A 22373-nucleotide genomic window follows, 5' to 3' on the forward strand; every position below is an offset into this window, starting at 1 on the left:
TCTGCTCCGAGAAATCCTAATACCCTTAGAAGATTGCTGTGTATTCACCAACAAGAGGACCTGTTGAAATGAGAGAGGACCTGACTTTTGCTCCAAAATTTTTTATTTTTTTAAAAACCAAGAGGTTAGTTTGACAATTTATTAATGAAGGTAATGTAAATACGTTATTGTTTAACCCTGAGCAGGGCGTCAACAGCTCCAAAGATCCTGTCTTAAGTCGGAGGGTTTAGTTAGGAGGTAGAAAAACATTTAAAGACGACGTTTTAAAAGAAACAAGTGTTTCATCCTTAATGGTAAAAAAGAAAAATGGTTGTACTCCAATATGAAATAAAACGGCGGAGACACACTGAGTACATTTCTGTTCCACAGTCTATAAGGATCCCCAAACTTCATGTAGTGTGGAAAAATATATACACCCTCCGTGACTACGTTACTTATGGTTTAAACATTTTTATTTTGTGATGGCAGCAAGACAAAACGGTTGTGCATTTGGTATCTGGTGATTTTAGAATTAGGCCCCAAATGTCAAATATGTTTGTGTATGGTTTCGTCAGGCAAAGATCACGACGGTATGGAAAGAGTATACAAGAGTAATTGGGGTGATCTAACGCTTAGGACTTGTACAGTACTTCAGCTCGGGAACGTCCCACCATGGCGTTCAGAGAGGCGTTATCTATGGTACACGTATATATAATATAGATCAGATCACCAGTCTGTCTTTACCCACTACTGATCTGGGGGGTGGGTGGGATGGGGATATCAGTTCAGGCATATTTCCAACAGAACAGAATATTAGACATTTAGTGTAAACTAGTGAAAAAAAAATCTCTGAAATATTTCAGTGAAAATAGTGGTCCATATTTATTGCATTATATTAGAAATGATAGTACAGTCTTTGTTGATCAGTTACCAACTCATACTTTATAATAATTTGTTTAGGAGCATCTGAATCTGGCAAATAACTTTTATTGCAATTAGGCATACAATAAAAGTTAATAAAAAATTAGGAAGAAATGACTTGTGCACTACTGCTGCGGATATTAAGTCAAACCATTTTGTTCAAACTTCAGCATGACCCATAGAGAAGCAGAAACCTATGGCACCTTATGAATACCATGTGAAGGATTACGTTGACTCGTCCCTTACAGTTACAAAGACGTGTCCTTGTGCAGGATCACCTTCGCACCAGCATCGGACCCCTCTTATCCCATTTCAACGTATAAGAAAAGGCAAAATGTAATATAAGATGTATAAGAATATATTTATAAAATATAACACATTATGAGGAAGAAACATAAAATATTATTTAACAAGGTCTGCCGTTCAGCCCTCTTAACTGTAAGAGCATCATCAGTATTGTACGGCAGTTGGGGAACAGTAGTTAGCTTTCAGATGTCAGATATAAAACAACTTTTTGAGTCACAGTGCCAAACTACTGGTATTATATTCGGATCCTTCTTTTTCAGCATGAAGGACCGGCATTTATTTAATAGACAGATGGTACAGCCATATACTTGGTCAGAGGATTTAGGAATTTCTTTGAGAAAGGTTCATTGTTTTTGTTCTTTTATCATGGCTTCACTTTGTATACTTACTTTGGTTAGTGACTTAAACTGTTTTATTAGGTACTGACAGATTTCATTAACAGGGAATGATGATAGGTGAAGATTAAGTTGGTATGCGTGTACAAAATAAAACTGTCTATATGTATATTTGTCTGCTATCTATCTGTTTAAACACTGCTGTAATGGCGATATAAAGAGAGAGAGATACCCATTTACTAATTCATAGAACCCCTTTCCACCTTTTCAAGTTCGTTATACATTTTTCTTTTCAAGCATCGTGTTCAGACATTGCAAATCATCAGTCTGAAGGTTAAGGGTTTCTTAGATTTTTGCTTCTTCAGCATAAAAAAGTCTAAACATTAATCTTATTATTAAACTCAGAAACAATATAACTGTCTGGTTGTGATCATAATAAAAGGCAACGTGAAAGGTGACTTAATTCCCATTGAGATTTCTCTATGTTCTATATGACCTTTCTACAGTATATGCCATTAAGTCCTAGTGTCCAGCCATCATTACAGCACGGGAGAGGAAATCTCGTTCATCAGATGTGCGATGTACGTCTAGACAGTCTGATAACAAACTACACACACAACATTTATGTTGAGAAAATTCAGATTGATCTTTGTTCCCAAATAACATTGGATCAGATCCATAGTTTACAGCATCTGTCCCACACGTATTTAATCTGTATTACGAGTACTGAACAAGTTAGAGGAGGAGAAAATGTAGATTTATTGTTCATTGGAACTTTATTGTTTATTTAGATCTGTCTTGATTCATTTTCATATTCAAATTTTAAAAAAATACATAACGTAACATAACATAACGTATGAATGTAGGAACATGGATTTTCACCATGCGACTCTTTTCAGAAAATGGTCTTTCTCTGTTTCTTATGCACACAGAACCTACTTTTCTTTTCATAAAATCATACACCAATTTACTATTCCTGTATAGGGATTTGAGTAAATATAGATAAACTCATTATTATAATTATAATTGTTAAAATGAACAATAAATCTACATTTTCTCCTCCTCTAACTTGTCAGTCTAATTTTGCCTTTGTCCCAACTTTTTTTGAGTGTGTTTAAGGCATCAAATTCTAAATTTGTTTATATTTACAAAATACAATTAAGTTGTTCAGTGAAAACATTGATTGTCTTTTCTTTGTACTTTTGTCAGTTAATTAAAGTTTCAAGAGACTTGACAAATCACAGATTTTTAATGCGTTTTAGAAAAAAATCCCAACTTTTATGGAAATGGGGTTAATGTATGAATAAATATTAATACTGCATATAACAAGTAAATTGAGTCATGGAAAGAGTGATGAGAGATCTTCAAAAATAAAAGATGAGACAGTGGTTGTTGTGGTTTCCTGATAATCACACTATATAACAGAGAGACACTCAGGCAGTGTGAGTGTGTGTGTGTGTCACTTTGAGGGACTGGTGTGTGTGCAGAAGAATCAGTAATGATGAAGTGCTTGTATCTTTTGTCTGTTGTGTTTCACGTCGCTGCAGGTGAGTGAAGTTATTTTCTATTTTCTATTACAGAAAGGAGAGAGAATATTAGCCAGTTCTTAGTTCAGCTGCTTTGTGTTTAGTTCATGTGGTTTCTGTCCAGACTGGGTTTACAGTAGGCCGTAGTTCAGCCCTGTTCCTGAACAACCAAATTGTCCAAAGACAGCAGTAATCTTTATACACAAGGTAAATATACACGTCATGCCTTGTGTTATAATCTCCTTATTGAGACCTGTTCAGCTTTGATCATGTGGATTTTTTCTTCCTGATTAACTTCAGTCTAAAATGTACTGATGAAGAGAGGTGGGTGAATGAATAAGGAGGAATCTACAGTGAGATTATTTTACATCCCTATAATACTTACAGTGTATGTTTTTACACATTTACTGAATTACATCTCTCACAATCTCTGTCTTAGTGAATGTATCTATAATAACTCATATAAAGTGTCATAGAAAAGTTATTTTCCTGTAACCTGTACGTCACTTCTTCATTCTGGTCTTAGCTATAAATAGATGCGTGTGAATTTCACACCTTTTTCTGCTGTCCCTCTGTCAGTGACCATCTTCACTTCCTGCATCATGCCGTATGTATGTATGAGTATATGTATAATAAGCGAGAGAGAGATTTTTCTTTTTTTCCTTTTCTTTTTTTTAACAATTAGTTACATGCATTTATCAATACTGTGTTCACATTTTCAAAACTTACAACAGCGGTCTATGTGGACTGAACTGTGTCACTCTCATTACTTATAAATAAATGGTTGTAAAAGTAAATAAACTAATTTAAAAAAAAACAATATCAGCTAATTTCCAGTTTAGCGTTACACAGCTGTTGTGTTTTTGATTCATTACCATCTATACAAAAGGGGAACTCTGTGGATCTATGAGCAGTGTGGTGATGCAGTGGGTAGCGTTGTCTCCTCACAGCTCCAGGGTCCCCGCTCCAGTCCTGAGCTCGGGCTTCTGTCTGTGTGGAGTTTCTGTGCTTGTTCTCCCCATGTCCATGTGGGTTTCCTCTGGGTTCTCTGGTTTCCTCCCACCTCCTAAAATACACCAGTAGGTGGACTGACCAAGATGCCCCTAGTTATAATAAATTGCCCCTAGTTATAATAGTGTGCATGCGTGTGAGCATGCGTGCATGCGTGTTTGTGTGCGTGTGTGCATGCGTGTGCGTGTGTGTGCGTGCATGTGTATGCGAGTGGGCATGCGTGTGTCTTTTGCCTTTTGAGGAGGTTAACAAACTGATCCACCTTACATTGTTCAGAGAAAAACAGAGAATCACATGTAGACACAATCATAAAATAAGCATACATACCAACAGTCAAAAAAATAATTAAAAAGTCAAGTAAAAGCGAACCTAAAAAAGATAAGTAACGTTACAATGATGGACTCCATTGTGATGTGCGAGAGCGATTTTCTTCCTGTTTTCTTCCAAACAAAAAGCTGCATCGTAATGACGTAAGCGTGTTCAGGCCCAGAACGTTAAGCACAATGTGAGTGCAGGTCAGCGGGGGGTGGGGGGGTGGGGGGGGTAATTGTGCTTGGGCACAGTACAAGACAACTGGGCCTAGTGTGAGTACGCCCTAAATTGAGGGAACAAGTTTGAGTACAGTCGACTTATTTGGGTTTTCAGTGTGTTACCTGATATGAGTGTTTTTCAGGTCATTGTGTTATGAATGAAAAGATGTTCCTGTGGATGGAGAGAGAGAGAGAGATAGTGAGTGAGTGAGTGAGTGAGTGAGTGAGTGAGTGAGTGAGTGAGTGAGTGAGAGTGTGTGTTCTGGTAGAATGAGTTGATTTTGAGGTGTGTATGAAGTGTTTGGTGGTTTTAGTGCATGTTGGATGTGAGGGTAACTGCTGTACTGAGCTTCATGTTGATAAAGGGAAGGGTTTTGAAAAAGGGACCTCAGTGTTGTGAAAGGTATGTAACCAAGTATAAAAAAGGTTGTAAGGGATATATGGCAGTGTGCTCGTTGAGTGTGGAGTATTACTCAGTATTCTCTGTGCATGGCACAATGTCGGTTAACTGATGCTGAGAGAAAGAGGAAGTAGCCATTCTCCCATCAGCCCCCATGCTGCCCTGGCCACAATCATGTGGTTACTCTGACATGCTGAGACCAGGGGCATAGCTAGGGCTAATTTTGATGTGATTACAGCGAGCAAGAACACACACACACACACACACACACACACACACACACACACACACACACACACACACACACACACACACACACAGAGGTGCTTGAAAGTTTGTGAACGCTTTAGATTTTTCTATATTTCTGCATAAATATGACCTAAAACATCATCACATTTTGACACAAGTCCTAAAAGTAGATAAAGAGAACCCATTTAAATAAATGAGACAAAAATATTATACTTGGTCGTTTATTTATTGAGGAAAATGATCCAATATTACATATCTGTGAGTGGCAAAAGTATGTGAACCTTTGTTTTCAGTATGTGGTGTGACCCCCTTGTGCAGCAATAACTGCAGATAAACGTTTGCAGTAACTGTTGATCAGTGCTGCACATCGGCTTGGAGGAATTTTAGCCCGTTCCTCAGTACAGAACAGCTTCAGCTCTGGGATGTTGGTGGGTTTCCTCACATGAACTGCTCGCTTCAGGTCCTTCCACAACATTTCTATTGGATTAAGGTCACGACTTTGACTTGGCCATTCCAAAACATTAACTTTATTCTTCTTTAACCGTTCTTTGGTAGAAGGACTTGTGTTTAGGGTCGTTTTCATGCTGCATGACCCACCTTCTCTTGAGATTCAGGAGATTCAGTTCATGGACAGATATCCTGACAACGTCGTTTAAAATTCGCTGGTATAATTCAGAATTCATTGTTCCATCAATGATGGCAAGTCGTCCTGGACCAGATGCAGCAAAACGGGTCCAAACCATGATACTACCACCACCATGTTTCACAGATGGGATAAGGTTCTTATGCTGGAATGCAGTGTTTTCCTTTCTCCAAACATAACGCTTCTCATTTAAACCAAAAATTCTATTTCGGTCTCATCTATCCACAAAATATTTTTCCAATAGCCTTCTGGCTTGTCCACGTGATCTTTAGCAAACTGCAAAGGCGCAGCAATCTCCTTTGTTCATGCCATGATACACTTCCACAAACATGTGTTGTGAAGATCAGACTGTGATAGATCCCTGTTCTTTAAATAAAACTGAATGCTCACTCACACCTGATTGTCATCCCATTGATTGAAAACACCTGACTCTAATTTCACCTTCAGATTACACTGCTAATCCTAGAGGTTCACATACTTTTCCCATTTTTAATATACTCACTAAAGTCACATGATCTAGTTTAGATGATGATGATGATTATTATTATTATTATTATTATTATTACTCTAAGTGGATGTAGTAGTATTTTTCAGTTGATAAAAAGTGTCATGTGTCATTTGTATTGAATTGAAAAGGAAGTTTCGTCACGTTGTAATACCTCAGAACAAGTTTGTCTCCTGAAGTCTTCTGTTGTGTTGACTCGGTCCCTCAGGCTTCCTAGGGGTCATCTAACAAACTTCACTTGAGCAACTGAGAAAGTGGCACCTAAGACAGATAACGATGATACTATGAATATGATAAAACTACCACATGAAAAAATATATGAATAAATATTAATACTGCATATACAATGAAATTGAGTGATGGAAAGAGTGATGAAAGAGATTTTCAAAAATGAGAAATGACACAGCAGTTATTTCCTGAAAACCAAAGTATATAAAAGAGAGACACTCCGGTAGTGTGACAGTGTGTGTGTGTGTGTGTGTGTGTGTGTGTGTGTGTGTGTGTGTGTGTGTGTGTGTGAATGTGTGTGAGTGCGTTTCTATTACAGAAAGGAGAGAGAATATTAGTAAAATGATCAAATATTTATCATTTAGAGTTTTAATTAAGAACAACTTTACTTACTTGTTATAATATTAATAGGACCAACAGATCTACAGTGAGATTATTTTACATCCCTATAATACTTACAGTGTATGTTTTTACACATTTACTGAATTACATCTCTCACAATCTCTGTCTTAGTGAATGTATCTATAATAACTCATATAAAGTGTCATAGAAAAGTTCTTTTCCTGTAACTTGTAACTGTCACGTCTTCATTCTGGTCTTAGCTGTAAATAGATGCGTGTGAATTTCACACCTTTTTCTGCTGTCTCTCTGTCAGTGACCATTTTCACTTCCTGCATTACGCCTTATTTACTGTTATTTTTAAATACTAGTTAAATGCATTTGTCAGTACTGTGTTCACATTTTCAACCAAAAAAAAAGTTTTAAAGAAGTGAACATAGTATTGAGAAATATGTATAAATAATTGCATTGGCTCTTTTTAAGTATTAAACCTTGGTTAAACAGGACTTGTTTAACAATACCCGAATAAATTATTAACTTGTTGAAGGTTTAAACAAGAAAACAGTTGTCACAGCGTTTGAAACCTTTTTTGTGATCTCCATCATGCCTTAGCCGGCCAAGCTAACGGCAACGAATTTACCTCAGTCTGTTAACCCCGCCCACTTTACACTACTAATTCAGTTCACTTTCCTGATCTGCGTTTTGCCGTGTAGTAGGTTCAAGATTTTGGAATTAAATGTACTGAAGTATTTTTCTTAAAATTTCATTTTGAAATGTTGTACTTCATATTGTATTCAGTAGATTGTGAGTTTTTGTATGTTTGTTTCTGTAGGCTGTTTTCTCTCTGCTGATAATCCAACAATCACAGGACACACAGGTGGTTCAGTGCTGTTCCCCTGCTCCTGCTCTGACCTGCACACCAAACCTCAGAGATTCACCTGGGGGACCTTCAGAACAGGACGTCTGACAGAAGTGTTAAATGATGAACACTACCGTGACAGACATCATCTGTTTAATCACATTTCTCCTGCTAATCTGTCTCTGCTCATATCTGACCTGAGAGAAGAGGATCAGGGAGCCTACAGGTGCAGCACTGAGAAGGACCACAGAGACATCTGGCTTCATGTTAAAGGTGAAATATTTAAATACACAATAAAAGTTGATATTCAGTGAAAACAGACTTGATCAGTGTTCAAATGAATTATAGTTAAATATGTAACAAAAAAGCTTACTCCATTTACCAGGGTTTAGGATTTTACTCTAGAAGTCATTTTGTCAAAATCAAGTTATAAATAGCAATAAATACCGATTATGGGTATCAGACTGACCTGAACTTTGGAATGTTATCAGATTGGATTTGAGTCTAATCTATGATTTATTTTGGTAACACTGTAGTGTTCATAAATATAGACTGATTATATCATTATTGATTAATGATTACATCATTTATTAACACTTGGAAGGGTTTCATTAGCATTATATCCACTAATGTGGTTGGCAAAGTTATTCTGTATCCAGCTCTGCTGTTCTCTCATGCCAGGGAAGTAGTCCTGTATCTGTGACTTCAAAGCTTGTAGGTGCGTTGCCATAGCAACTGCTGTCAGCATCGTCCAAAACAGTCTTTAAATCCGTGGGCATTCTCTTAGCAGCTAATGCCTCTCTGTGAATGCAGCAATGTATGTGAGTGAGCAGTGGGGCCGAGTCTCTGACCTGCTTCACCAGTCCACTGTGTTGCTCCATCATAGAGCGAGAACCGTCAGTGCTGAGTCCAACACACTTTGTTCTGCTGATGTCATTGGAAACCATGAAATTGTTCAAAAAGTCAAACACAGCTTCAGCAGTTACATTTGAATGTAGAGGTCTGCAAAAAAGAAAGTTTCCTCAATTTCTCCATCACACTCATACCTAATGAATGTGAAATTTCTGTAAAAACGACGAGCCTGAACTCTGCTAATTAGCTGCTGGAACACATTCTCAGCCAGATCATTGATTTAGCGCTTATTCATGTGGTTAAATATTGTTGCTTAACTGCATTCTTCCCCAGCATAATGCTGACCATCTGCTTAGCGGCTGCTAAAATCAAGTCTTGACCTATGGCAGTGTTGGGGAGTAGCTAACTAAAAGTAGTGACACTACTAACTTAACTCCATTTTTCAGAAGTTTGACAGTAGCTCCAGTACTTATAAATAGTGTACACAAATAGTGTAGCTTTTCCAGTAACAAGTTCAAATGAGTAATGATGTAGTGCAACCAATCACTACGTATTTTGTCCAGTTATTACGATGGCCTTCACTGCATATCTGCAGTACCGGCTTACTTCACATGAATTAAGAGCCTCAGTGTAGTTCACATGGACAGGAAGAGACCATCTGATGGACACGTAAAGCGACCAACCACAGTTTGTTACGTGATGTATGGGGCGGGGAAATGATTCACACCACGTCCTCGGACTCGGAGTTAAATGAATCTGTGTGAGATGATGTTGACCAGGACCATTTCTGGAGTTTGATCAGTACAGGGGCACGGGCCCCACAAGAACTTTACAAACATACTTCAAAATGTTTTAAGGGGGTCCAGGGGCATCGTTTCATTAGTTCAGTTTTACATTATAAATGACTGTAAAAGCCTTTGCTAAACTTTTATATAAAACTTTAAGGTATCAAAAAAGTTTTTTAAATTTATTTACTTTAAACTTTTTTAGGTATCAAAACTGGTTATTGTTTGGTTAAATGACAGACAAACTATATTTTTATACCTTGGAACTCTGTTTACCATGGTCATTTTTAAACAATTACTAACAACATTAACTTCATCAATGCAAGTTTACATTTTATTTGATATTTACTATACCTCATTTCTATTAAAACTCCTGAAATAAACACACATAGATATACACTCTGTTCAAAAAGACAAGAGAAGAAATGATTTTTTGAAATAAAAAGCTGGCACCTGAAATCCCATCACAATAATACAGTAGTGACTTTTGAAATAACCTGTATATAAAACAACAAATATATAAACATTATCATTACATTTAAAATCCTTCCTCTCCAATCCTAGTCCATCAGAAACCTAGTCCCCAAAAACAAATTCATTATGTTTTATTTACACAAATACCAGACAATATAATGGAGCCACTGAAACTGTGAAATTATCTCCTAAACCAGGGATGGGCGATTCCGGTCCTGAGGGCCACTGCACTGTCCTGCAGAGTTTAACTCCATCCCTAATCACACACCTGAAACATCTATCCAAAGATTTAAACGCAGAAAATTACAGGCAGGTGTGTTTGATTAACATTTTTATGAGTGAACTAACTAACCAGCCTCCTAAATGAACAAATCACTTCAAAAAGACTCGTGTCCCAGTAAAAAGGGTTTAGCGACGCCCCGGCTGTTGACAACTGCACAATTACACTAAACTGTATTGTATGTCTTTCGTTTATTTTCAGATTAATCTCACATTATTAAGACATTAATAATAGTCAATTATTCTAATTATTACACATAAATATTAAGAGATTAAATACAAAGATATAAAGATTAGATACAAAGATTAATTTAATTCGTCCAATACTTCGATTATAAAACGATGTACAAGAGATCAAGCTCAAATTTTTTTGATAAGTAGCCTATTTTCCTGTAACCTGTACGTCACTTCTTCATTCTGGTCTTAGCTGTAAATAGATGTGTGTGAATTTCACACCTTTTTCTGCTGTCCCTCTGTCAGTGACCATCTTCACTTCCTGCATTTTATATGAGAGACAGCAGAAAAAGGTGTGAAATTCACACGCATCTATTTACAGCTAAGACCAGAATGAAGACGTGACAGTTACAAGTAAATGACTTTTCTATTACACTTTGCATTATTACACACATACATATATACATAGAGAGAGAGTTTTTGTTTTTTTTAAGTTGCATGCCTTCCAAAACTCAAGCGCGGTCGATGTGGACTGAACTGTGACACTTTCATTACTTTGACAAAATTCAAAAAAATTAATTCAGTAAATAAATAATAATGAATAAATTGATTTCAAATAATAATATCAGCTAATTTCCAGTTTAGCGTTACACAGCTGTACTGTTTTTGATTCATTACCATCTATACAAAAGGGGAACTCTGTGGATCTATGAGCAGTGTGGTGATGCAGTGGGTAGCGTTGTCTCCTCACAGCTCCAGGGTCCCCGCTTCAGTCCTGAGCTCGGGCTTCTGTCTGTGTGGAGTTTCTGTGCTTGTTCTCCCCATGTCCATGTGGGTTTCCTCTGGGTTCTCTGGTTTCCTCCCACCTCCTAAAATACACTAGTAGGTGGACTGACCAAGATAAATTGCCCCTAGTTATAATTGTGTGTGTGTGGTTGGTTGTGTTTCCTGCAGTTGAGTGCTCTACAATTTCTTTACCTTCTGGAGCGTGGTCGAAGACGTGGAGGAACAGTTCAGTGAATCGATCGTGAGTTGAGGTGTGTTCCCCTCCTTGGTTCCAGACTGCGGTCGTCCAGGTTAACTCCTTGCCCTTTGAGAAGGTTAATAAACTGATCCACCTTACGTTGTTCAGAGAAACACAGAGAACATTGGAGTAGGAACCCTTGACACTGAGCAGGCAAAGGGTCAAGCAATGTACAAACTTATACAAAAAAATATTCAGAGTATGAGACTATAATGATGAAACAAGAAAATAAACATGGGGCGAAAATAGAAACGGCACGCATGACTCAATGGCTTGATACATCAGACGAGGAAAGCGAGCTGAACAAATCCTCCACAAAGTCTATGTGTAGTGAGCGTGTTTATGTAGTGTGGAGTGGTGATTGAGTCCAGGTGTGTGCAGTCAGTAATGGGGTGAGCTTGAGCGTGAGAACTGGGAGTTGGAGTCCATGGTAGCCATATTTGTAGTCGATGGTAGCCATATTTGTTGTTGGAGGTGCATGCTGGGAAATGGAGTCAGTTGCCAAATTCTGTGTTGACATGGCAGACACATCATCCTCTTTTGTGTAAGAAGACTGCTATACATGATCTTGTTTGGGACTTTTGTGGTGAAATTTGAAGTCTCCTGTCTTCATGTATAAAAAAAAAAAAAGTGAATGAGTGTGTAAAGACCTACCTGTTCACCAAGGACTTAAATTAGTCAGTACTTCATCCTGAACTAACCTCTCAACACTGTGTTTAGACTGATGGTACTCTTAGTCCCTGTCCTAGTGAACTAGCATGAGGATGTGTTTTCTGAGAGAGACTTCGGAGCACTTCTGTAACACACTCTGGATAAGAGCATCTGCCAAATGCCATAAATGTAAATGCTAATGTTAATCTTTTTGTGCACACGTTTTTCAGTCTGCTTGATCGATATCTTACATGCATGTGTGTCTATATACAGTATGTGTAGTGAATACATATACTTTTTGTCACATTCTTGGAATGACCATTGTTTCATGATGTGATTTTGAATATTCTCTCTGAAATTTGTGTATTTTTGCTTTACTGGAGTATATTCCAGTGTTTCTGAATAATTCCTGTTACATATACTGTAGTAGCTTCTATACAGTTGTAATGGAACATATGTTTATGTAAAAATAAATTCAGTGATGTATCTGGTAATGCACTGTAAACCATAATGTTGTCTTTATTTAAGCAATCAAGTAATCACGACAAAACATTGCTTAAATTGTTGTGTTTTGGACCCATAAATCAAAAATCTAAGTTAATTTAACTTATTTACCTACAAAATAAATAAACTTAAGATTTCAAATGTTCTGAACTCAAAATCATGATTTATTAAAATAGCTCACGCTGGTCTTTCTTTGATGTGATTGGCCATGCAGTGATTTCCGCCTGGCAACAAGTGAACTAATGCACTGATTGGTAGATAATTATAAAAGGCGGTTCTCATGTCTTGTCTGTTGCTGGTACTGGTGCAGTGAAATTCATCATGAGTAGGAGAGACGATTCCGTGGGTGTTTATAAAGAAATGCCAATCATTTCCCCTACATATGGAGACTTTTGTGACACCCTGTATTTAAGTACATTTGAAATGAACACCAAGTTAAGTGAACTTAATTAGTTTAATTCACAGGTTCCCTGGTGGACTAGTAGCTAGCATGCAGCGCTCTGACTACCGTGACCCAAGTTTGATTCCTCTTCAGTAAACTATAAAGTACACTATATCAACACAAATTTAAGTGAATCTAACAATTTAAGTACAGTCGACATGAGCACCAAGTTAATTGAACATAAATATACAAGTTTTGGGAGACCCCATTACTCGATTAAGGGTGTACTCACACTAGATGATTGGTAACGTGCCCGAGCACGTTTGACCCCCAAAGTCCAGTTTGGTGGTGATCGCTCCATACCATGCCCAGGCCCGCTTGAAGAGTTGGAATCACGCACGGTACACATCTAGTGTGATCGCTAACCGTGGCCGAGCACGAAACTAGAAACATGATGTCAATGATGCGACTGTCAGCTTCCTCTGTAAAGATCTTCTAATATGTGACGGACACTGCGCTGCATAATGCTGCCTTCACACATACAGCAATTTTATCACTGCAAGTCACCAGTCACTGTACTATGAAGTCGCAGTTAGGTGTTCCTATTACAGGTTGCCATAGTAACATGAGTGGTACAACTAACATTCCACTTTTGACAACAAACAAGTTTTCTTGCTGCTGAAATAAAACATTTTGGAGAGAGAGGATATAAAATTCACCAGTGTATATATGCATCATATCTTACGAGATGAAGGAGAAGCGGTGTGTGCTCAGCCGTCTAACTGCGGCAAAAGCACAAGCGCCAATTAGCTTAGTTTAAGGCCTTAGTGCGTTTAAAACAAATTAATAATAATCAAACACACTCCGGGTCACTCTCTGGACAGACTCCGGGTGTAGCTCCTATCTCAGTAAGTGAGTGTCACCATCAGGTTGTCATTCACTATCTGTTCGATGGTGACTCGGAGCTGGACTGCAGCTATTTGGCTGTGGCCTCCGTGTTTCCTGGGTGAAGTGTCTGGCTTGGTGCTGCTCGTTCCTGGGTGCCGAAGCAGCGACAAGCCGGACACTTCACCAAAGATAGGAGCTACACTGGGATTTTGCTCAATTGCAACAAAAAGTGAATGTTTCATTGTTATTTATTTATTTATTTATTTATTTATTTAATAATATATATTTTTTTTGCTTTAAACCCACTAAGATCCTAAGCTTAGCTAAGCTAATTGGCTACTGCCACAATGGCGCTGCCTCTGCTAGTGAGCAGGAGTGGTGTGTGCTCACTCTTCTTCACTCCCATTGATAGTCGCTGCACCAAGTCGCTCCAAATTTGCATAAAGTTAAACTTTGTCGCGTCGCTGGACACGCCCACATCCGGTCGCCAACGGTCGCTGGCACGCATGTCACCGGAAGTCGCCAGATCTCATCGAAAATGAACGTCTCTGGTCGCATTGTCGCTGTGAGTCGCTCTATGTGTGAACGTACCTTAAGTGATAAATCTATTAGGAATGTGAGAGTGCCATGTGTCCCTGTTCCCCAAAGAACTCCAAATAATCCATAATAATAATAACAATAATAAATATAGCTGCAAGCAGCAATTAAGGGGCCAAGCACTGAAGAGCTAAACAAGGAGCTAAACAATCATGACAGGGAGCATCAAGACCAACTGTGTAAAAAAAACAAAAAAAAAAACAAGCAGTTTTATACATTTTTATATGATTTTAGGCAAAATGTTTGAACGTTCATAAATACAATCAATTGTCATATGATTTAATTGCTTATCATATTTGATCAATAGGTGACGCTGTGACCAAATTAATGTGATGTGATGTGATGTGGTCACTGTGCGGTTTCAATGACACACAAAGTTTGGTGTCAATATGCCAAAGCCTTGCAGAGACAATTACGTATATAACAGTTAAGTATATGAACCATAACTTTTTGCTGGCATGGTCTGAAAATGATCTGAATCGAATTTGATGAAAATCAACGCTCTAGAACAGGGGTCGGGAACCTTTTTGGCTGAGAGAGCCATGAACAGCACATATTTTAAAATGTAATTCCGTGAGAGCCATACAATATGTTTAAAACTAAATACAAGTAAATGTGTGCATTTTATGTAAGACCAACACTTTTAAAGTACAATAAGTCTCTGAATTCTTTTTAATAACGTTGTTATGCTGTTGCTAACCAATGATGAATAAAGTACTTCTTACCATTAATGCGACTTCTGGTGCTGCAGGGTTTTGCTGATGGCTTTGTAGTCTGGTTGATACGTGGTGAGGTTAAGCTTCATGCAGGCGTTGAGACTTCCATCCGTTAAACGTGATCGTAGGTTGATCTTAATGTTCTTTAGATGTGAGAAAGACTGCTCACATGCATACGTAGAGCCAAACATTGTCAGTACAGCAATACTCACACGCTGCAGTGTGTGCTATGTGACGGGAAGCGCGTTCCGAGTTTTGACGATCAGCTGGTCCGCGGGTTGAAGTTTTTTCATTTCTCCCCACTTGTGTTTGCTCGCCAACTCTGCTTGCTGTCGTACAAGTCTTTCCAAATCTTCATTCAGTGACTTGAACATATTCACCCACGTGTCTGAGGCCTTCAGGTCAGCAGCTTGTAGCTCAAAATCTCTGACGGAGACACCGGGGATGTAACTCAGGTCGGCGCTGTCCACTGCACACACGTGTGGATGGGTGATGAACTTAAAAAGACGAGTGCGCTCACGAAATTCTCCAAAGCGCGCTTTGAATGGCTGCAGGAGATTAGATGTGAAGCCCCCTATGTAGTATGGCGTGTGTCGAAGTGCCGCTTTATATTTGACCGTTTCATCGATGCAATTTTATCATTGCATATTAGACACACTGCAGAACCTGCTCTCTCCACAAAGGCGAATTCCTCTGTCCATTCCTGCTGAAAAGTACGATACTCATCTTTTTTTCTTTTAGCCATCTTCTTCGATAAAAGGGTTTCTGCAATTAGCTAGCTGACTACTTGATTAAAAGGAGGGAAGTTTACTTCCTGTCCTCACAACGACCCGTGTACGTTACGCATTATCCAATAAAAATTTGGTGTTGTCCCGGAGGACAGCTGTGATTGGCTCCAGGCACCCGCAACCATGACCATGAGCGGTAGGAAATGAATGGATTGAAATACATGAGAATGTTTTATATTTTTAACGTTATTATTTCTTTTTATTAAAGATTTGTCTGCGAAACAGATGCAGCCATTAAAAGAGCCACATCTGGCTCGCGAGCCGTAGGTTTCCGACCCCTGCTCTAGAAGGAGTTCAAAAAAGAATGTTTTCAACGAAATTCAAAACGGCAGACAGCAAGTTCGATTGACCATGGCATCAATGGTATCATTGTTCTCGGCATGACTCACAGAATCTATCAAGTCCAGTGTCATTACAATAGGCCAGTGGTTCTCACCCAGGGAGAGATCGGAAACGGGGCGCAAAACACAGACAGGGCATCATTTTGGTACTCTGTGTATTTTATTGCTTTTCAAATAGAATGTGCATAAATGGAAAATACCCAAGTTATTGGAAACTGCCTTGAGTTATGTTCGCTAAGTTTTATTTGAATAATTCCCATTATCATCAACTGAATAATTCCCAATATTATCAGCTGAAGTGCTGTGAGCTGACGGCTGACAGCACTTCAGACACACGTGAAATAACAGCCAATAACAGAACAGGGAGGAAACATAACAAAAGCACGTGTCCAAATGTCACGGTTGTCAACAAAGGAAAAGCGGGTGCTCGCGCACCTTGCTCGTGCACGCGCGCTCACATGCTCCACAACGCAGTCCACTGTGTTGCTCCGTCATAGAGCGAGAACCGTCAGTGCTGAGTCCAACACACTTTGTCCTACTGATTGTTGTATCCAGTCTTTTGGGTGGCGCCCTGTTCCTTTCAGGGTAGCGCCTCGGTGTCTGGGGAGTAACATGAGGGTTCTTTTCGAGGGAGACTGTTTCTGTTGCAGGTGTCGTACATTTGTTAGTGTCATGATCAGAATCAAGTGATAAGTCTGGTGGACACACTCTGTCTGTTTCATTGAATGCAGACTGTTCAGGGTTGTTCTTTGGCTGAGCATCCAGTATTTGATCGTCTCCACGTATGCTCTCCAATTTCCACTTCGTACACCAGTGGTCCAGCTCTTGTGGCTGTCCGCCCAGGTGTCCACTTGTTCTCTCGATAATCACACGCTAAAACTTGCTGTCCAACATCAAAACTCCTTGCTGCTTTACTTGTCAACTTGCTGAACTGTTTATTCTGCACTTCTCACCATAAGTTAGGATTTAGAATGTCAAAGCGAGATCTCAGTTGTTTGTTCATGAACAGCAGTGCCGTCGTCTGGTTTATTGTTGCATGCACATTAAACTAGGTGAAGTTTTCAAAACTCTTTTTCTGTGAGTGTGTGTGCGTGTGTATATTTTACATACGCACGGATTTTTTTATCTATCTCTGCAGGCTCACTTCGCTCGGGTCCTCTCCACACCAAGTTTTTTCAACTATTGTAAAAGAGGGTTTTCTTTTTAATTTCTATATTTTCTGTTTTAGTCTAATATAATTTTCCAACAGTTTCTGGAGAAGATACTCCTCAAAACAGAAATAGTCTTTTCTGAGGTGGTAGATTTCATTGGTATGACCTCGGGCCACTTTGAATGAGCGTCCACAGCAATCAGAAACATGGAAGTCTTGTATGGCCCAGCAAAGTCAGTATGCACCCTTTCCCATGGTGCAGACAGTCACTCCCATGGATGTAAGGGTGCCTGAGATGGTACATTTTGACTGTTATGACATCCTGAACAGGATTTTGTGAGATCCTCGATCCGTCTATCTATTCCCTGCCACCACACATAGCTACGAGCGAGGCATTTCATCTTGACTGTACCCAGGTGACCCTCCTGTAGGTTCTCTAACATTCTAGTATGAAGCTTAACGGGAACTGTAACACGAGAGCCACACGTCAGAGTTCCTTGGCGTACAGACAGTTGCTCACATCTCACTGAAAACTCTGGGATCATAACATTTCGAAGAGCTGGCCAGCCATGTGGCTGACATCTCCGGAATTTCCTTCCAGGGGTTGAAGATGGACACAAGGGGCTGGTGGTTCTGTCACTAAGATGAACTTTTGGCCATAAAGGTCGTGAAGGAACTTCTTTATGCCCCATACTAGACTCTCGATCGATCTGTGCATAATTGCGTTCTGCACTCGTCAGAGATCTTGAAGCGAACGCAATCAGACGCTCAGATCATAATGTGTGACAAACGGCACCAATGCCATATGGAGACGCCTCACATGCCAGTCTGTCTGTAACAGTGCATTAAGTGGGTGCAGTACTGTAGCAAGATTTGGGAGAAATTTGTGATAATTGTTTACAAGCCCCAAATATGATCTAAATTGTGACACGTTTTCCGGTCTAGGTGCCTGCAGCACAGCTTCAACTTTCTCCTGTGATTTGTGTAAGCCATGTTTGTCAATGACATGTCCACAATATGAGATTTCACTCTTGAAAAACTCACACTCCTCTCTCTTTGCCCGTAGACCATACACGTTTAGCCTGGTAAGTACTTTGCTGAGGTTTTGGAGATGTTGTTCATCATTCTTGCCTGTCACAATTATGTCGTCAAGATAACACTGTGTTACCGGTATATCTTGAAGAACCTGATCCATTGCTCTTTGCCAAATGGCTGGAGCCGATGCCACACCAAACACAAGACGATTGTACTGGTACAGTCCCTTATGAGTGTTGATGGTTAGAAACTTCCTGCTTGACTCCTCAACGTCCATTTGGAGATATGCCTGTGATAAGTCAACCTTTGAAAACTTCTCCCCTCCTGCCAGAGATGAGAAAATATCTTCAGTTCGTGGTAGGGGGTACTGCACAGTGTACAGTACAGGGTTAATACTCACTTTGAAGTCCCCGCATATGCGAACACCTCCACCTTTCTTGATTATCGGCACGATGGGTGTAGCCCAATCACTCCAGTCAACCTTGGAGAGAATGGCAGATGCCTCCAAGCTTTGAAGTTCAGCATCTACTTTAGGACGTAGTGCATAGGGCACTGGACGTGCTTTATGAAATCTCGCCATCGCTGTTTCATCTGATTAAATTTTCGCCTTCATGCCTTTAGGTTTACCAATGCCCTTTCCAAACACTTTTGCATTAGCATTCAGGAGCTGTGACAATCTTTGGTCAGAGCTACAGTTTGTGCTGTTAAGGCCTGTTGATGATGTGTTCAGGGCTTTGATGGTATGCCAGTCAAGCTGGATTTTTCTCAACCACTCCCGTCCAAAAAGAGTGGCACTCCACTTTTCAACACATAAATCTGAATCTACCTTCAGTTTGCCTTTAGGAGACACCTTTTCGCCTGTGCACGTCTTTAACATGACTGAGGTCTTTTCTAACGGTAGCTTTAAAAACAGTCTGTTGTAGACAGCTTCAGAAATCACAGACAAAGCTGAGCCTGTATCCAGCTCCATTTTCAGTTTTACACCAGACACATTTGTTGTTATCCATATTATTTTCCTGTCTATTTCAGTCATGCTATTCAGTTCTAGGCATGACAGATCATCTTCGTCAGAGCCTGTGTTCTCTGATTTGTTTTCACATTCAGACACTTTGTGCACTTGTTTAGTTTTGTATTTGAAACCTTTGTATTTGAAAGGTTTTCCTTGTTGGCCGTGCTTTTTGTCTGTTTCACACACTCTTTCTACGTGGCCTTGTCTGTGACGCCTTCTACAGACTTTTTCCTTGAACCAACAATCATTTGCATCATGAGAGGATTTACCACATCTATAGAATTTCTGCCTTTTTGCACCATTTAGGGACATTTTGTGCATTTCATTTTCTACAGTCTTCTTTTGTAGCCCAGATGCATCCGTGGCTGCTGTTTCCATTGAAATGGCAATGGCCTGATATTCTCAGAAATATTTTAATTATTTTGATTTAATTTGATTGATTTAGCCTAAGCCCCAGTATCAGAGTCCTGATATTGGATTCATATAGAGAATTTAAACAGGTGATTGGCTCATCCTTTAAAAATCTCTTCTGTTTGCAGCAGAAAATGTTGTGATTTACAAGCAGGGAATATTAATAATTGTAGTACTTCTATTATTAACTGTAAATATTATGTTTACAGGCTGTGAGCTGGTGAAGAAGACAGGGGTAGAGGGTGTGACTGTGTTCACAGGAGAGTCTGTAGTTCTGCCCTGCGTCTGCACTGACCTACAGGACAAACCAAAGTCTGTAAAATGGGAGTTTTCAATACCAGTAACTAGAATCAATCACTTTCAGGAAATTTACCCTGAACAGACTGGACGTCACAGAAACAGAGTCAAACTGGTCAGTAACAACGCTCCAGGAAACCTCTCTCTACTCATATCAGACCTGACTGAAGAGGACCAGGGACTCTACAGATGTTCTGTACAGGCTGATAGCAGAGATGTCAGATTATCTGTTAAAGGTACATGTTTTCATTAATGACTGTGAGCATGCTTTACTCCAGTGTTGTGTACCATATTACTAACAGTGATAAAAACAGTCATTAGTTTTAATAAGTTTTGTGTTTTCAGTAGGAAGAAGAGAAACTTCAACACACTCGAGGAAAACAGACACAACACCTCCATCAGAACCGCCTCAGAGTAAAACAACAAACTCTCCACCTGCATCATCCTCAACAACACTGGAACAAGATAAACAGCAAACAACCAGCAGCCTCCCTCTGGGTGCCAAAACTTTTCATCAGCAATGAAAAAACACATCAGTATTATTACATTTATTAACATTTTTGTTGTGTTTTATTACACAGTTTTTGGCATTCTGGGAGTTTTACTGCTGGTGATATCCGGTGTAGTGGCATATATTTGTTGGAGACGCAAAGGTACAACACACACACACGCACAAATATACACACACACACACACACACACACACACACACACACACACACACACACACACACAAAACAAATTCTGAGATTGATGAACTGAAACCTGTAGAAGCAGCAGCACTTCTGTAAGTGTCTCTGGATAAGGAAAATGAAATTGTGTAGTTTCCACTAGAGGTGTGATTTCTGAGGTCTTTTCTCTTTAGGAGGAAGATGTGGAGAGAACGTGATTACTGAAGGACGTCCGGACTGTAAGAGAAAGCAGAAGGATCAGGTTAGTGTACATGCAGGCCTGAGCTCAGCTGCATTTTTATTATTATCTTTAAGTCTTTGAGTCAGAAGATAAATGACTGAAAAGGAACTATAAAATTTCATCAGATTCTCCTCGTCCATCAGAGTCCTACTGTATTCTAAATTTAATCTCCATTTAATTCTGCATGGCTTCTACAGTAACAGTTATAGCAGATTTGTTTCTACCTTTAGAGATTTAGTTGTATTTGTGATACACTGCAGGTAACACACATGAAACACACATGCTTTCACTGAACAGTGAGTTATAGGAAAATATCTTCTGCTGCTTCTATCAGAACAACACATGGTGTAAAGAAAGAAGTCAGATTTGGAGATTTATGTCGTCAAAAAGTTTTTTTCAGCAGTAAAAGCCATGAACTTTATATGTGTGATATATGTATAATTTTCATGTTCTGACTTTTCTCAGATTGGGTCTGATGTCACTGTATTTACTACTGTTATTTACACTTACTACTCTACTGACCCACATTAACACAGCCGGAGCAGCAGATCATCACTGGACAGAAAACTGAATATAGCAGCATTATAACAAACTAATCCAGAGTAAATATAGACACATGCTCAGATATTATAGAATAATGCTGAAAACATGTATTAAATACGCTCCATGGCCAGCACGGGATTCACAGTATTGACTTTTTCAGATTTTTATACATCTTACAATTAAATATCAGATTCAGGCATAAACATGTGTGTTCCATTTACTTATGTTAGCTAAGTGTATTGTTCTGCATTCATTGTTTATCATTAATTGCTGATGGATAATCTCGCTAATTATATTTTGAGTGTACGTGTCATTTTATATCTTATGTGTACCATACTTATATCAGGTTAAGAAATGAAAGCTCTAGAAGGCTGTTGTCATCATGCTGTTTTGTGAAAGAAGACTGCTATAGAAGTTCTTGTTTGTGACTTTTAATGACTGGGTAAAAATAAAAGTTGGAGGATTGTTGAATCTGACTGGACTGAATGTGTTTCTAATCTAGCTTTTGTAAAATTTTCATAATAGTCCTTATAGTTACAGGTTTTTTTTTTTTTTAAACAATATTGAGGTAATTTTTTTTCAAAGCTCACACAGTTAGCACAGCAGCGGTCTGAGTGGACTGAACTATGGATCAGTTTTTATTGCTTTGAGACAAAAGACATTGAATAAGTTCATCATTCAATATTCATGCATTCTTTTTTCACACAAATTCAACTTCCAGCAAATCTCT

General features: G+C 39.0%; 1 protein-coding gene and 1 long non-coding RNA gene across 2 annotated transcripts in view; one reads left to right on the forward strand and one right to left on the reverse strand.

Annotated features, from left to right (window-relative positions):
* Positions 1-22096, forward strand: part of LOC108256910 (junctional adhesion molecule-like) — a 34777-nt gene extending 12681 nt beyond the window's left edge. Inside the window, exons 3-7 of the mRNA XM_053685905.1 lie at positions 20101-20424; positions 20534-20686; positions 20770-20841; positions 21054-21121; positions 21566-22096. Of these exons, the coding sequence (XP_053541880.1) occupies positions 20101-20424; positions 20534-20686; positions 20770-20841; positions 21054-21121; positions 21566-21631 (683 nt within the window). The 3' untranslated portion in view covers positions 21632-22096. The remainder of the gene's footprint in view (positions 1-20100; positions 20425-20533; positions 20687-20769; positions 20842-21053; positions 21122-21565) is intronic.
* On the reverse strand, positions 9781-13838 carry LOC128635212 (uncharacterized). The gene is made up of 3 exons (XR_008398135.1): positions 13249-13838; positions 11374-11513; positions 9781-11264 (listed from the first exon to the last, which is right to left on the reverse strand). It is a non-coding gene; the product is annotated as an uncharacterized LOC128635212 (long non-coding RNA).
* Positions 22097-22373: the final 277 nt, after the last annotated feature.

This window comes from Ictalurus punctatus, chromosome 2 (assembly GCF_001660625.3).
Source record: "Ictalurus punctatus breed USDA103 chromosome 2, Coco_2.0, whole genome shotgun sequence".
NCBI lineage: Eukaryota > Metazoa > Chordata > Actinopteri > Siluriformes > Ictaluridae > Ictalurus > Ictalurus punctatus.